The 18122-nt window shown below is 40.0% G+C and overlaps 1 protein-coding gene across 2 annotated transcripts in view; it reads left to right on the top strand.

Moving 5' to 3' along the window:
* The window catches only part of LOC117957975 (protein shisa-8), a 92186-nt gene that overhangs the window by 21981 nt on the left and 52083 nt on the right, over positions 1-18122 (top strand). For both annotated transcript variants that reach the window (XM_034894133.1, XM_034894134.1), the window contains exon 3: positions 17657-17772. In XM_034894133.1, coding sequence (XP_034750024.1) covers positions 17657-17772 — 116 coding nt within the window. The remainder of the gene's footprint in view (positions 1-17656; positions 17773-18122) is intronic.

Here is an 18122-nt window from a genome sequence, read left to right on the forward strand (position 1 = left end):
GAAAGAGCCATTTACATTCCGGCCACATGCTTCCTCTCTTCCCTACCTTTGTACAAATGAGTGTTATAAATCTTAAGGGAGGGAAGGATTGCTGTGGTTGCTGCATACATATTGTGGCACAAAGGCAGTGACAAAAAACCCAATGTTCGCTGTTTTTAGTTGAAAAACAATATTAAACACTGCCAGCAGAAATAGCCACCTTATGCACCATAACTTGTGTCATACCATGGCACGAACTGAAAGTGGATGTTTTAAAATCTAACAGCCCTGTGGCACTTCAGATTCATTGGACTGGACTATGGAAAGGGATAGAAAAATTGGAGCGAGAGAGCGACGACATGCAACAAAGGTTAAAAGTCAGATTTTTTTCCTTTGGCCAAAGAGTGGTAAAAGGAATGCATGTGTATTTAATCCCAAACAAACTATTTTTGGGCTCATTTTGTTTTTTGGTAGCATATTATTTTATGGCATCAATGCCAACAATAATCTAGATCAGAGCTGATATTGATTGAATTGATAGACATTTAGAATGTCGTCCAGAGGCATCAGGTGAAATGTCACATATTAATAAAGTAGAAGTAGATCAGGGAGTAATCAGGGAAATCACACAGTGACTGAGAAAGATGTACTGCAATTTTTGGTTTGGCTTACTTATTCTTGGCTCTTATTTATTCAGAGGGGAAATTATTAAAAATTCTTAAATTAAATACAGAATAGAACATTTATATTGTATCATTAACTGGTCCGTCTCTTGTCAAACATAACACCATGACAAAGTTAAGGCATTTTGTCATTGACTTCTCTTTTCCCACTTCTTCACCTTTTTTACATCTCTGGCAGTGGAAGATGCTTTAAAAAAAAAAAAAAAAAGCAAGCTTCAAGAACTATTTCCACCCTGTTGACAGCCCTCCAACACTGTGAGAGCTCCCTGGTAAACACAAAGCAGCCTTAGATTTGTAATTTTCCACCACACTTTACTGTGTATTATGCCTCTGAATGTAGTACACCACAACAGTAGACCCCCAGTCTGATCTATCTGTCAACCCTCTCGTGTGTGTGCGTGCGTGCGTACGTGCGTGCGTGTGTGTTTGTGTGTTAAAAGTGACAACATTACAAATTTGATACAGGTCATGTAAACAGTATAATCCATTTGGATTTTCCGAAATGGGGGAGAGACAATTAAGAAATGTGTTATAACTGGTGGTTTGTCACTGTTTAGGGCCATTTTATTGTCTGTTTACGACTTATGGTCCGCTACGTGCGTTGCTTTTGGTTGTTGTAGAGAAACCAATAAGCCGACGGTTTGCCAGGCAGGGGTAGAGATGAACACCAAAAAGAAAAATCAGCTCTGAAATTGCTTAAAGAGAGAGGATTTTTTCCCGGCGTCGAGGATAGTGTGTTTGGGTGTTGTTTCGTTCATTTGTTTAGAAAAAATCCTTTTAAAAGTACCTTTTAATTTGGACCACATGAATGCATGTCTGTATATGCATCCTTGTTCCTTTTTGTTAAAAAACCCGTGTAGTCGTTTGCTTATCATTAATTTTGTAGGGATTCCCACATCATGCTGTATATCATCAAATATTTGGTGGTAATTTTGTGCATTAGGTTTCTTAACTGAACATTATTGTGAATAATATGCCTTTTTCACCCTGTTTCTGCTGGTGTATACAACAGCACCTGCAAACATTATAAACTTACAGTAGATATTGTTTTATTAATACTTGCATTTAAATGTGGGAGTGACAGCAGACAAGCGGCAAACCTGTATGGTGGAGCAACATTTTGTCAAACAATTGTGTGTGTGTGTATGTGTGTGTACCTTCATTGGTATGTGTACAGGCATTCATTTACACTTGCACATATCCATCCTCTTAGCCTGTGTCTGTGTCCCTCCATCCATCTCTACCTTCCTCTCACCGCTAAGTGATGATTATCCCACCAGCTTAGCTCATGCTAATATCTGCAGCCATTAAGTGGATCTATGGCCCTGCCTTTCTGTGAGAGCTGTAGAAACCTTTCTTAAACTCCCAATCAGTGCTCTTACTCCCTACATACTTTATGTCTGCCCGACTTGTTTTTAAGAGCGAGGGGTTACTCGGTTTGTTTATGCCAGCAACATGTCACACACTTTTAGTCTAAATTCTTCAATTAATAAAATGTTAAAAGCCATCTGTGTGATGGTGTGTCAGACTGTAAAACACACAAACCAGCTCCAAAACAGTGGTCGTGCACTGGGAACAAACACAATTGTATTTTTATAATCTATTCTACATTTGGGGCATTTTGCATGTTTTGCATTGGTTGGATGAGTTAAACAGCAGCTTTGACATCATTTTCAAAAGTCTACAATCTTTTCAACATTAAAGAAGGAAATAATGTATGGTGTAGTCTTAATTTGCATACATTATATTAACAAAACTACAGCTTATAAATGGACCTTTTATCTATGGTAAGCTTCACAGATCAGCCCATAGCAGAGGATGACCTGTGTCCCTCCGAGGCCTTGGGACGTCATGCACGTGTTATTTACATAAACACACACACATTAGCACACATTAGTCTCCAGTGTTGCCAAGTCCGCTTACTTTAAGCGACTTTGGGCTTGTTTTTCTGTAAAGTCGATTACAAATATTGGTAGTTGCGGGTCTGTTTTTTTTTTGGCTTGTTACTAACGTGTAGTTGCTTGTTTGGGCTTGTTCCCAGCTCCATTATAAGTTGTCAAGCAGATTTTTTCTATGTGTTGTTTAAACCTAGGAGTTTGTCTTGCCTGTTCCCTCGGTCCCTACCCTTTAGCACTGAGCATGCGCAACTCAAATCTGCACTCGACTTACATCGGGGAGTGACACTCGGAAAGTAACGGTTTGGTTCTGAGCCCTTTTCTTATGTTCCACCATCATTCACTGTGTTTAGGATTTAAAGACATACCCCAGAGATTTAGGATTGCACGTACATTAGGTTACAGTTACTTGCAAGAGACAGATTCAAATTCCAAATTTCAAAGCAGCAGCTGCTGAGATATCCAGACTATTATGTGTCGCTCTTCAAAGAAACGCTGACAACTTTTCCCAAAATGCATGGATAGCATCTTTCATTAGACCCTAACTTGCCTGGTAGATTTCCAAGCCTTTCAAACTCTCACTAGCTCAACACAAGTTCTTAACTCTCCTCCAAAGCGTACTGGAGGAGAGTCGGGCTACTTCACATAGCATTTGGGGATAGGAGGAAAACATGTTCTGGTTTATTGGCATTTATTTAAACCAATCACAATCGTCACCAGAGAAAAGCCGTGGTTCCACCGCAAAATAGGCTGGGAAGGAACTTGTTATGGTGGAACGTGTATGTTTTTAAGTTGTTTTCGTGGTGCAACAGTAAACTCAGATTGTCTAGCTAGTTGTCTGGATTTACCCTGCAGAGATCTGAGTAGCAGTTAGTCATAGTCCTCAGAAATGGACCAGCGGCAACGACGCAATCACGGAAGTGCAACGACAAGGATGTAGACTACATGTGTATCAACCCAAAACAATTATAATAAAAGTGAAAAACACGGATAGAGAAAAGGTGGTGGTGAGAAGACTGTGTGTGTGTGTCTGTGTATGTCTGTGGATGTCTTTGTGTGTCTGTGTGTAAGTGAATCAGAGGGCAGTTTGTCATGTTGCTGCTCCACAGCCCTGATCCAAGCTGACAGGTGAAGCTAAGCGCAGCTAAACAGCACATGTAAGAAAAAGAGAGAGAGAGATGGAGCAAGTCAGGTGGCAGCAGAGATAAGGTGGAACAACAACAAGAGAATGGGAGAGTGTGGGAGAGGAAGAAAGAGGTACGGACATAAAATAAGCGTCAAGGGATTAGGAGATAGTCGTCGGTGTTAGAGAGCCATTAAAGAGAAACAGGCAGACTATGGAGGAACAAGCTGGGGCAGGAAGTGAGAGAGAGAGTGTGAATGCGAGCAACATAGAAAGCTTGGGAAATGGAGCTATTTAGATTAATCGTTGGGTTAAAGAGATTGGTTAATTGACATTTTATCAAAAGAGTGGACTGAACAAGTTCATTTTTTCATAACATCATTCCATTAATCCATCCCTCCCTCTCTCCCTCCCTCTCTCCCTCCCTCTTTTCACTTCTCTCCTTTTTCCTCTCTACTTTGCCTGGAATGGCTGTTTTGTCAGTATGTGCCATCGTGGACATAGGAAATGATTGAATCTTTTATGAGTGATTTTATAATGAGAAACATATCATTTGAAGACATTAATGTCAAAGTGAATCATGGTTGGTGCCTGCTGAAGGCATTTATTGATGTGATTGGGGGAAAAAAACGAAAGCAAAAAAGATATGGAGAAAAGTGTTGGAAATAACCAAAGAACACCATCTAATGGAGGCTATACAAAATGTTTATTAAGCACCTATTCAAAATGCAACTTTTTACATTTGTGCCTTTTAAAACATTTGTGAATTTGTGTAACCAGGACAAGTCGGCTACCGCGATCCTATAGAAGGATTTCCTTGGAAGTTTGTCAAATTGTTGAAAAAAATTATATGAGAAACTTTCAGATTGAGGGAGGAAACAAGACAAAGGACACCTGTATGAAGAGAAAAGGAACAGGTCAGATGATGAATGGAGACAGTGAAAGTGGCACAATTGAAATTGATCACTTAAACACTTCTGAGGAAAAAATGATATGTAAGAAATGATGGCAGAGGTTGGGAGAAAAAAAAGTATGGCGGTGCGAGACGGATAGAAAAAGAAAAAGAGAGAGAGATATGCGTGTTTGGATTGAATTAGAGGTAGTCAAGTAGGACAGGTTGATAGATTGGAGTCATTCCTGTCACCCACCCTGTAGGTATACACTCACTCTTGTAAAGGTAAAAGCCAAGGTCAGACTTATTGTACCCGTGTTTGAGTGTGTTTAATTTCATGACAAATGAGGAACAGGAATTGGCTGTGAAACGTTCTCATCCATTAGTATATTACCGATCATCAGAGTGTCCTTGCACTCTGTACCGTACCGTGTGTGTGTGTGTGACGGACCACATGTTGTGCGTAGCTCTGATGTCTGTGCACGAGGCTGAACTTTGAGATGAATGCACTGTGAAGGGAATATCTTTGCACGAGCGAATGTGTGTTAAATGAGGTAAACACAGGTTGACTCCTGGCTCACACTTCTATTGCGCTGCATTGCAAAGCTTTTTATTGTGTAGCTTTCTGTTGCATTACATTGCATCAAATGTATTGTACTGCATCAAAAAGATAAGCACTGAGGTGCTTTTTTTGTTGAACTGTGTGAACACTACTGATAGAGTGATCTATAAGGATCAGACAAGGTGTATTTAGTCTTTGGAGGGCAACAAGAGAGAATAGCTGACACATGTAGGTGCTATGACCAATAATATGTAGTAGAGGGACGACAGTAATTATTGTAAGACTGCTTGTCACTGGGGCAGTACCCTCAGAGATACACAATTGTACCACTTAACAAGGCTACATGTTTGTGGTCTTACAGTTTGTACCCTATGGGATTAGTAACTGGTCCACTCTCACAACTGTCCGCTTAATATTAAGATACAGTCAGCAACAGGTTAGCTTAGCCTAGCATAAAGACTAGAAACAGTGTGACACAGCTAGCCTGGCTCAGTTTAAAAAGCAACACAATTTCCTAAGTAGCAACTCTGAAGCTCACTGGTTACCATGTTGGACTACTCCCTGGAGCCTTCACTGGTTGCCTGGCAATCTTGAAGTGACTGGCAGTTGAGTGCCTCTGTAAATAGTTTTTATGCTAAGCTAAGCCAACTGGCTGATGGCCCTAGCTTTATATCTAGCTCTCAAACATTACAGTGGTATTGTTTTGTTTGAAAATAGAGTGGTTTAATGTCATATTGATTTGTTATAATACACATCAATTCTTCTGCCTCGTTTCTCCTCCACGCAGTTGCTAGTAGTTTAACCTGTCAAATCAAGGAGGATACAGTGGTTTAAAAATTGATGGAATCTTTAGAAGGGGTAGTTATCTTGTAACTTGTACGTCGTCTTCATCTCCAAAGCTGAATGCTGCTGTTGTTCCTTCTCAGCAGTGAGGTAAAATGGATTACTCGATCTGCTGTGCGCGAATGTTGCCCGACTACGCCATGTAAACATACACTACCGGTCAAAAGTTTGGGGTCATTTACAGATTTCCATACCACACCATTATAGATGGAATACCAGCTGATCTGAGTGGTTGGCTTATATTTAATTCAATATCTGCATTGCCCATTATCAGCAACCATTCATCCAATGTTCCAAAGGCAAATTCTGTTCACTAATCTGACATCATTTAAAAAAACTAAGAAAACATTGGAGAACATTTTGCAATTAAGTAAGCACATAATGTAATCGGAAAACTGCTGCCCTGGTTAAAAATAACAACAATGCAACTGATCTCAGCTGGTATTCTGTCTATAATGGAGTGCAATGGAAATTTCTAAGTGAACCCAAACTTTTGACCGATTGTGTAGCCTCACTGTGTTATGCAGAGAGTGTTTTGTGGCGCTGATAGGCTTAATTAGCTTTCTAGTAACTCATTTGGCAATGGCTTGAATGTAACGGACATTCATTAATATTAATAAGTGGCAGTGTAGCTTTAAAGTGAAAAGTTTGAATAAAAATAAAAACAGGAATGGTTATTGACTTAGTCGGACATGATGTGACACTGACACAATGTGAGATGGGAATCCATAGATGTGTGTCACATTCATCAGGCAGTCCTGAAAGTCTTGTCTATGTATGTCTACGGATAGTGCACATTGCTGGCGTGACAGCTGCATCACCTTAGCCACAAATAGCAGCACCAGTCAGGACCAAGCAGCAGAGCTGCCACAACTTGGTGATCATGTAAACTGCATTCAAAATGTTTGGAGGTCCAGCCTGATGTGTTTTTTTTTTCAACTGTGTTTGAGTCTGTGTGTCTCACCTCCCGGAACCGAGCACACAGCTCCCCTGGGCAAATGACCATTGTACTGGACATGCAAGCGCCATGTGTCCAGGCCTGCGGTCGTAATCCAAGGTCACTGACTGTAACTCCGCAGTTCGCACAACGCTTGCAACATTTACTAGAGCATGTCAGAGTGCACTGATGATAGAGTGCTTTGGTGTTGCTAATTTATCAATGCTGCCCTGACACGACATAGTCACAGTACATGGCATGTACAGGTTGTGTGCCCAAGTGGGTGCATCCATAAAGGCATTAAAGGGATGGATGGTTGGGCTCTTGACCCCACTGGCTGAATCAAATTTGATGAATGAGCTGGTAAATTCAACCCTACATTGAAGATAATTCCAGTTAAAGCTACAGTCTACGTATGAATTATGGAAACCTTTTTTTTTTAACTAAAAAAATAAAGGAAGCTTGAGCACATGCATGCAAGTCCAAATGTAAATTATGAAAGAGACATAAACTAAAGCAAAAAGTCAAATAATGGTAGTGGCATGAATCTACGTATTCTAGTGTATTGGATACCTATAATGACTTCCCCTACAGGCTTTCCTAATGAGTGGTTTAAGCTGTTTAGACAGTGATAGATATCTGATTTAAACTGATCAATATCTTTCTTTCGATCTCACTGTAATGATGGAGCAGCACTGAGTACCTGCATGCCATCAATAATGACAAATGTGTGTCTGAGTGTAGGTGTGTCCATGCGTGGGTTTTGTGTGCGTCATACCGATGAATGTTTGAGAACAAATCCCTTGAGGAGAGTGAATCTTTGTGCGTGTGTTTTATTGTTTCTAAAATAAAAACGGTCCAAAAATAATGAGAGCAGGCTGTGACTCAGAGGTTGACATATGGTATTTTCTGTGACATCATCTTTAGCAACACTACAGCCTGAGCGTTGAGATCCTGCCAGCAACTGATTCACACGGCTTCCAGCATGCTGGCATTGACTTTTTTCATTTTATTTCTATTTTACTGCTAAATCTAGGCATACTGGTGTAGAAATCAATGTAAAAAATCACTCAAACTCACCTTATTGTCTTTATTGGAGTGGAGATGAGAAGAGCATCACTGACAGACAACCTACAGTGACATTAATTTAGGCTTTTTTCAGAGCATTTGTCTAGAAAGCCTATGAGGACATACGTTCTCACCTATTTCATGTGTCTTCTTTTCAGCAGTACATTTTTACCATGCATTTGTCACTTTTAGCAATACTGAGGCTACAGTTGTCATTGTTTTTGGTGTGTACAGTTACCATGGTTACAGGTGTCATTCTCATCCATGACGATGTGTCTTTGATGGTTGACACAACGTGTGCGTCACTCTGTTCTGCAGTAATACAGCAGACTGACTACACCTGTCAATGTGAGCTGTTTGAACACAGCTGCCTCATTTACTTTTGTTTTTGCTTAAATAGCTTTAGCACAGCACTTAGCAGCGGTGATGCTAGGAGAGCACTGCACGACAATGAGGTCATTCAGAAGCTGGATCTTGCTATTCACTAAAATACTGTTTCCTTTATGGTTTGGGTTTAGCCTGAGAACTAAAATGTTGGAAAACACATAATATATCTTTAGTGAACATCCAGAGGAAGGTTTAGATGGCTGACTTCTGACACTCCTACTGCACTCATTTCTGGTAGCACACTCAAAGTTACATTGACGTTACATCCACAGCACTTGACAATGTTGCACTTATGTCAGGGTTGGGTAATATGTTAAAGATTTCAACAGTCAGCCCGGCAACTGGTGATTTAGTCTAAAAAATTAAAAAAAAAATAAAAAATAAAAATGTCAAGAAAGGATGTTGTCTTACCTATTTTACTTATTACACAGAGAAAGCCAATCGTACACCTGCTGAATTCAAGGTTCTCTGACACACTAGGCAGCCTGAAAAGAACTAGTGACGAGGAAAGCTGATTGCCCTTTGAGCGCTTTTGTCTTGGCCAAAAAGTTGCACTTGAACACATCGCAAAGGCTAAGTCAACATGTTCTGCGCCTGCATGAGAGGGAATCTAATTGTCATTCAAAAAGGGAAACCGGATATACTTAGTGTTGCTATGGAACAAACCCACAAGCACTGGATTTTAACATGCGTTGTTCACGTGAAGAGAAGAAAACAACAGTAAAAATGAGTTTCACACACGCTATTAATATTGTTAACCTTTGCATCTGATCCGCGGTTCACATGCATCCAAATCGTGAGTTTTGACCCATACGGACCACGGGTCAACTATGGTCTGTTACACCATGGATATGGTGTGTGCCTATACTGCCTCTTACATAATGTTTCATCATAGTTTTTGACTGGTCCCCTGGTATTGTAGGTTGTGCCATACTGATCTGTTAAAAACTAAGCTAGATTGAGATTAACAAGGATATCTGAATAATCTGACAAATGATAACAGCAAGCCAGTCAATATTTTATTTTTCGGATATAATATCAAAACAATTATTTATCCTAAATGCTGTCTCTGGCCATTAAACATTCTTAGGTGGTAATAGGTTAATCTGTATTGTAAATATAAAGGCATACTTTTTTGTCAACAGGTATACAATGTTTTGGAATAAAGCTCTTCCTATGTGAGGGTATACATGCATAAACACACATTCATGTAAATGGAGGAGAGACTGTGCATAAATACAAACAGGCCCTGGCATGGCAGGCGCTCAGCCATGCCAAGGGACATTATTTGGCAGCTGTCAGCTCTAATAGGAGTAAGGCAGGGTAGGGGAACAGATCCAGGCTCTGTACCAAGCCTACAAGGGTGCACTATCTGGCAGCTACAGCGTATCTGCGTGTCATGCTGTGTGCATGCGTGCACGCACGTAAGTACAAGAATGTTTGTGTGTCAGAGGAACTGGTGTATCAGACCCCCTTTGAGATAATACATGCTACCACTTGTGCCACTACAGTGTCCATTTAGCCTACTATAATCTGTGTGCTGGAATCTGGGCGTGTGTGTGTGTGTGTGTGTTTGGTGAATTACTGATGAGAGAGATTCCAAGTGTTTGCTCTGTCACTTCATAACACCATAAGACAAAGAAAAGGAGGGAAAGATGGAGAGACAGATAAAGTACACACATACACACACACACACACACACACTCTATTTATGTTAATATCTCTTTCTGTCTTCTCTAACTTACAAAAGATAAATTTGACATTCTAATACAAACAACCCTTTTTTGGAACAATAACCATGAACTTCCACTTAATTTACATATCAGACTCTTCCAAAAGGCTGAACATCTGCTACTTGCAACCAACATGAAGGAGAATGTAACTATTCAGCCGGAGGAGTTTTGGGGTTAAGTCAATAAAGACTTGATCCTCCCTTCACCAGCAATACATTTCCTATGACCCTCCAAAATGATTGGGGGTCAAGAGTTATGACACGCCCCAACAATTAATTAATGCCATCTGTTCTGGTTTGCACTTGGCAAAGATGTAGAGCTAGTCACTGATGTTTTGTTTTGTTTTACAACCGAGACATACATGACTAATCTCTGCCTTCTCATCTTACACATCACACCCCACTGTTAAGCGGACCATTTCAGTGGATTTACCACTAACATTGTGGAAACACAATAAGCATGAAAACTAAATGCATTACTACAAATACTAAGTTACTCCTCTAGTAAACTGGTAGTCACATGAAATAAAACACTAAAACATTGAGACCATTAAACAGGCACAATGGGCAATAACCAATTCAACACATGTACAGGTTGCTATGGAATCGTTGCTAGGCTTCCTCGGCCATTGTGTATTTTAACATATAGGTGAAGCTGCTCGCTGCTTGACTTTCTACATATTAAACTGGTATCCCACATTCAGCATTCAGTATGCAGTCCCGGAAGCATTCTGCTTTTTGTCTCTCGAAAAATGATGCAAACGGTTCAAAGGCAAAATCCATATCTAATATTTTTAGATTTTAGATATTAGTAGGTTAACAAATATTTTATTACTTATATTTTTTGAATGTATAATTTCGAAAGCTGCATTTATAGATATTAAATTTGTAAAATTAGGATTAAAATTTCTGAAATCATAAAACATTGAAAAGTGCATCAGCGTTTAATGTTGATGTGTAAGCCATATCACATGAGAATGTTTAATTTTGAGGTCCGTAAGCATCACTGAAGTGTACACTTAAGTGTAATATTGCTCTGTTTAGTGAGCCTGGCGTTTTGAGCTGAAGCTTTTTAGAGACTGTTGGATTCCCCTAAACTGAATAAGTCTTGCACATATTAAAACACAAAACTGCTTTGCTAGCTCACTCATGTTGTAACTATGGGGGGGAATGAGACCGAGACAGGAGGGCATGAGACGGGAGGTCTCCTGGCTGCAGCCATACTCAACTCGGCACAGACTGAGGGCCACATGGAAAATATGCAGCAAACAAGCCACTTTGTAACTTTGCTGTTTTCATGTATACAAAAGTTGAGTGACCCTTCACGATAGACTAAAAAACGTTGGGTGACCCTCCCCTCAACAAAGAACATGACCCTCTCCTATTTTCCTCTTCTCCTCTGGTGGTCCATTCCATAAATACCGAACAATCCCTTAATCATACTATTGTTAAAGTATACAAACAAAACACTCATGCACAACATGTTCAACAAGTAGGTGGAAAATCTGATTAATTGTTCATAATGAAGAAGGTTTCTTTGTTGTTGTTTTTGTGTGGTCTCACATTTCTAATTAATAGTGAAATATGAGAGACGGTAGGAGAGGAAACATCCCCCGCATGGTCATAACTTGCATACATCCTCCTAGCATTCTCATTCAGTCTTTTTAAAATTCCCTTTCCCCGCTCTGGAGGATTCTTTGTAAATTAAACCACCACAGACGCACATATGTGCAATTCCCTCCCACTGTAACCTCTTTAAATTACCACCCATAAGAATTAAAGGGTGAGTCACTCCTGTGTGGCAGCAAGCAACTCCTAAGCACAACCATAGGTAGGACACTATCATCTGTGTGTGTGTGTGTGTGTGTCTGTGTGTGTGTCTAAAGCTTCTGTTTGGTGTGTTTGTTTGAGCATGATCTGTGTCTTTGTGTAGGTTGGTTGGGTGGCAAAACTGTAGGTGGCAAACAGCAACACAAACAGTTACAAACCATCTCTGTTTGAGCAGCAGGGTTGCATCTCCATGCTCAGTTCCATGCTAGGTTTCAGGGCCCTGGAATCGTCAGTGGGGGGGCCTTGTAATATAAACTAACCTGCTGTGACAGTGAAGAGTGATTCAGCTACAAAATGCTGTGTTATAGACCCAGGGGAGTAAATGTGTGTGCGTGCGCCAGTGTGTGTGTTGTGTGCAGAACAATACTGAATGTCTTATTACATGACCATGGGGTGTTTTTCTCACTTTATTTTTAGCACGAAACACACTTTGACAATTGAAAGCAAAAGAGCACATTTTGTTACACAACCAAGACCGGGTCACTGCAAAGTTGTGATACACCAACAAAAACACAACTGTATGGTGTCATGTGATTATGGTTTCCGTGTCTGAACGCATTGATTTGCAATTTGACCATGAAATAAATAGTTACTTTCTCCATGGGTGTCTCGAGCAGTTTTCGTAAGTAAAGCTTTCTCCTCTGCTTTAGCCGTGGTAAAGTCAGAGGATGGAACTTAATAAAGACTATTGAGTTTTCCCAGTCTAATCAAGTGCCACCTGTTTCACCCCATGAGAAGGTTTGTGATAGGTGAATATCAGAACAGTTTTCAGAGGCTGATCATTTTTCCTATATCTCAATATATAATATTCCTCAATGGTAGATGTCTGACTCCATTTGAAGCTATTACCACACAATAAGTTTCACTGGAAAACACGCTCATGCTCACTCAGTTGACTCACAAGGACTTTAAATGTGCCTGTGTGTGTTATTAGTTTATATAGCCCCTTGGCTGCTGTTTTTTTTAACTTCATATATTTTTAAATCCAATTTTGGAGGATACCAGGATCTTACATTGTTTTGTGTTTTCTTACTCCACAGTATTTAGCAAGTCTCAAGCGGGACCTAGCTGAGCATGTGGTGCTTTATGTACGTCAGACTGCGTGAATATGTTCTAGAATTTTTACCGAACCACACAGGATTGAAACCCTTGTTGGTGGATATCGTAGAGCCTTTGGCTGAATAATATTTGTTTATGAGTTTTGAAGAATACATTCTCAGTGTACATCAGCTTTTTATTCAATTCATATCCTGTCTTGCATTACACATACTTTTTTGTGACTGAATAGGAAATAAGGCTCACTGGGCCTTGTCTGGATGCAACCCTCATGCCATTGATTAACAATATTCAATCTAGAAAACAACACTCCGTAAAATTTAATAATAGGAATTTTTTTCTCTGAAGAAAGTTGGCACAACTTTAACAAAATAGTCTTTGTACTGTACAAAAATGAGTTAATAAAGTCAGTGAGTTGCACTGGAATATATTATTTTTTGTGCAATATGGGCAGAAAGAGAGCAGCTAACTTTACTTTAAAAGTCACAATGAAATTAAACATGGCTAACTGAATCCTACAAAGACCACAGTACTGCAGACAACCCAACAAACAAAACAGATGCAAAAATAGACACACGATTAAGTAAAATTAAATGCAAATCATATTGAAAATGACATAATATCCATACTATTCGCCCAATTCAGGCCCCTAGCATATCCATTGTGCTATACATTATGGCAGCAGAATCCCTTCACTCATAACGTTGTGATATTCACAAGAGACGTATTAAAATATACATTTAGCAACAGAGGCAAAGATATCCTGACATTTAGTTCATGGTATTGATAAACTCTAAAAACATCATGGATCCTACATTCCCCATAATGCAACCAATAGCCTGTTTTCACTTGACGCACCCTGTCTGGTAAATGCCTACGTCTTTCAACCTCCATGTCCCCAGTTTTTGGCGCATGTATTTAATGTACTTTTTTTTTTTTCCAAGCCTGGAAACTGACCTGGAAGTGACTCTGATGACATCATCAGGGTTATTTTCAAACGCTTGAGACCATTTTTCAACTGTTACTGAAATGACCAAGCGGGTAAGCCTCTCTTCACAACGCCATTACCTTGTACCTCCTGTTATGGCTCCGTAGCAGACGTTTTTGTAAAAATAGGCTAACGATTGTGTATGTAACGACTGTGCATAGGTTTAATTTCTAATGTTAACTAGCATTTTAGTTAGCAATTATTGGCCTTTGCCTTTGTTATCTCTTAACATATACATACGCTCTCCATCTCTGGGAGATTGGGGATGATTGGGATATCTCCCAGGTTTTAGAAAAAAATACGGCATTTTGTTGAAAGCATGTGGTATGTATTGCATTTCATGTGTGAGCCTGCAGCATACTGCATCCTCAATCCTCTTTCAAATCTTTGCTAGAAGTGTGTGTTCTTTGAAGTGCTGCATGTCAACACTTAGAGCTTCCACCCTTATCATTAAAGAGTCAGATATCCCTCGGCATATAGACTGATCTGGGTTTACACAGCTACAACTAAACCGTTGCACATTTTCGATTTGTCAAAACGTTTATGTGTGTGTGTGTGTGTGTGTGTGTGTGTGTGTGTGTGTGTGTGTGTGTGTGTGTGTGTGGGATGATAGGGAGCTCAGATGTCCTCATATCACTCTGTATCATTTCAAGAGTGCTAATATTGCAAGTTAGAATAGTTTATATGACAGTTTTCTCAGGGAGGGGAGGAGAAGCAAGAGTGGAAGGGTTGAGAATACTGAGAAGGGAAATAGAGAAAGGAAAAAAAGGGAGAAAATAGAAATTGGGCCAAAGGGTGAAACGGACCAGACACAACGATGTAAGAGTGCTAGAGCGACAGAGTCAGAGGGCTGAGAGTAAAAGAAAGAGAGACGGAGGGTTGAGGAAGCGATACAAGGAGAGATAAAATGCTCGTAGCGACGAAAAAGACGAAGCAGGGTTGGGGGGGGGAGATAACAGGAGTGGAATGAAATCAGACGCAGAAAGTTGAGAAGATAAGACAGGCGGGATTAGAAGGGGAGAGAAAGAAAAAGAAGATGCTGCCCAGGGAGATAGAGGGTGTAGAGAACAACAAGTACTCAACAATAGCGCTCTTAAGCATTCTGGAGGGGATGAAAGCAACAGAGCGAGCGAGCGGGGAGATGAGAGCGATGGAGGGGAGTGGGGGGTGGGGGGATGGAAGACAAATGAAGTAATAGAATGGAAGTGGACAGATATAAATGAGATGAGAGGAGAGAAAGACAATGGATTGGCTAGCAAGCAGAAAATGCAAAGGGCAATTGAGATGAATGTGTGGGGGCTACTGTATGGGCTCCCGTGGCGCTGTCGATGGGTATTTATTGTCCTTGCATGGCAGTCAATGCAATAATTTCCCGGTGGAAATCATTCAACTTTAGTTGTATATGTCAAACTTCAAATGTTGTGCTTTTAAAAATAAATTCCATTACTTAGTTTATACATATTTACACACCAGAAGAGATGGATGTGATATCAAAAAAAGCTTTGCTGAGCTGGGTTATGTTTTACTTTCACATCAGGGAATTACCCAGTTAAACCACAGACGACTGCTGGTCACTGTGCAGCTCCACTGGAGCAGCTGAGGATAATGGCACCCTAGCTGTGAGAAGAGTATCAAGGGAGAGGAAAGAAATGCCAATATCATATCAGATTTTTTTCCTGTCTGATACTTCTAAATTTGGTGCAGTACTGTGCAGTCACTTTAACAGCATCAGTAAGCATTTCTTTGGTTCCTAGTAGAAATTGAATCGTAAGGTATAATTGCCTGCGCAGAGGCAGAGAAGAGCATTTTTCAACTCTGTTGATTTGTTAGTTTCTGTCTCAGGTGGATGTTTCAAAAGCTCATGAATCGATTTCTATTCAAACTTGGTGGACAAGCAGCCCATAAAGAGAAGAACAGCGGATCACTTTTTGGGCCCCCCTAGAAACACTGTACAGCAATCTACATTTCCCTTAACGCAACACATCTAGCATCTTTTGTTAGAAACCTCCAGCTTGATATACTGTGTGCCCACATTTTTAAACCCCACACCTAACAGACTTGGTATGAGTTTTCTGCTCTCAAGCCCAAGTCAAGATAACCCTGAGGATATCACTGTTTTCACAGGTTGACCTGTCCTCATGGTGTGTAAACTGATTTCCATCTGTAAAATAGTTGGAGTGCCCCATTAAGTTATTACATGTTATGCCATGATATATTGGCAGTGCTATGATGGATTCGCAGTCATGACGCCAAGTACTAAAAGTCATCATAACAATATCAATATGTTGTCTAAATCATGTCCTGGAGTATACTAGTTTCCATTTAGTTTTCAAGCTATTTTTTTATCCTTCATTTAGGAACAAATTCCAAACAAAGAAACAAGACCTACAAAATGGCACCTATATTTTACAATATTATATTGTATTATATAGTACATATAGTTCATGTTTTTATGCTTACCGCTCCCATGACCAAAGGCAATCATTTTTCAGCGGGCTTACACAAAGACCATTGCTCTGCTGCATTTTAGACTGCTGTGTTCAGGGTTTCAACAGTGAGATTAACGGTGAGAAAACACGTATGGGTCTCTTGATAGCAGCTCTCAGGTGACAGCTGATTTGTTGACTATGTCGCTATAATTTCCTTGTCTCTGGCTACATGTTGATGTTTAACGTTCTCTTGTTAATGTGAGAAAACACTGGAACATTATTAAAAAGCAATTCCAAAGGACAAAGAAGTGCAATTAGATATACAACTTTTCATATGAGCAAACTGAGCAGGTTTTGTGTTCTTTACCATACAAAAAAAAACATTAGTTGCACAATAGTAGCAAATTTGATAGCTAAAACTCTAAAAGGCCAAGTAACATCCTTTTAGTTTCCACTAGGGTTGTTTACTATACCAATTTAACTGCAATCACACCTATGACAATGATGCAGATGTGTACAATACACACTGTGACATATTACTTTCTAGATTCAGATTACTTGGCTGAAACCACCACTTATCTGTCTTTCGCAGAAAAGGCAGGAGAATGTGTCCACTTCCAATACAACCGACCGACTACCTTCGGTCTAATACAAAGCAGTCCATGTGTCCACAGCTGCAGGTTCTGTGTGCTCGAAACAGTTCTGCATGTTGGAAGGCTGTTTCCTGCCTGTGCTCCAGTTTTGAGGAGGCATCTGTACTTGTTCAAAGCCATCAAACAAAAGAGTGAAAGCTGTTTTATTTATTTTCTTTATACATGATTGATGCTCCCAGTTGGCAAACATCCGGAGACTCATGCTTTTCATCCTCGATTTCACTTTCTTGAATTTAATTCTGAACGTTATGCCTTTGGGTTTGTTTTTCATAAACGTGAACTATCAGTTTGAAACTTGTCTTTATCCTCAGATAGAGCGATTAACATGAAGGTTGTGTGATTACTTTTTAATAGTGGATTTTTATATTATGTTTTGTTTTTCTATCTTTTATCATCTTTCTCACTCTTTTCCATCACTTCTCCCTCTCCTTTGAGCTTTTTTTTTTGTCTCACAAGGTCTGTCATGTACCTGACAACACTCTCTTTCCTCTCTCTCTGAAGTGTGTGGATGTTTGTGCTTTTTGTCTGTCTACTTTTCAGTTTGTGTGCATGATGCTTTTGTAAATTGTCTAAATGTTTGTTTTTCTTCATCCCTCTAGGACTCTGACGGAGCTCATGAAGCAGCCAGGGGAGGCAGGAATGGTGGATGGAACCGGCGTTCATCATCCTATAGGGACCAACGGCATCTCCGCCAGGTCACTACGCTCCAACAATGGTCAGTTCTCCGTGTGTGTCTGTGTATCTGCAAGCACACTGAGCTGATGTAAAATGACAGAGGTTTTGTTTTTGCATCACAATTCCACTACGGCTTGCGTAATAATGGAGGTCAAATGGAAAAATGGTCCAAAGTTGGTTCAATGGTCCAATCGTATTTATATTCTGTAGAATATAAATACTATGTAAACTAGTTGCGCTACTCCACAATCTCTCCAAACAAACTCCCATGGTGACTGAAAAGCCCCCCCTAGGGTACAAATACCTATGGTTGGAATTCACTGTCTCAGAGCAACCCTCCAAATGGAGAGCAATTCAGAAATGGGGGGGGGGGATTAATATAAATAAATT

Source organism: Etheostoma cragini, chromosome 15 (genome assembly GCF_013103735.1).
Source record: "Etheostoma cragini isolate CJK2018 chromosome 15, CSU_Ecrag_1.0, whole genome shotgun sequence".
Lineage (NCBI taxonomy): Eukaryota > Metazoa > Chordata > Actinopteri > Perciformes > Percidae > Etheostoma > Etheostoma cragini.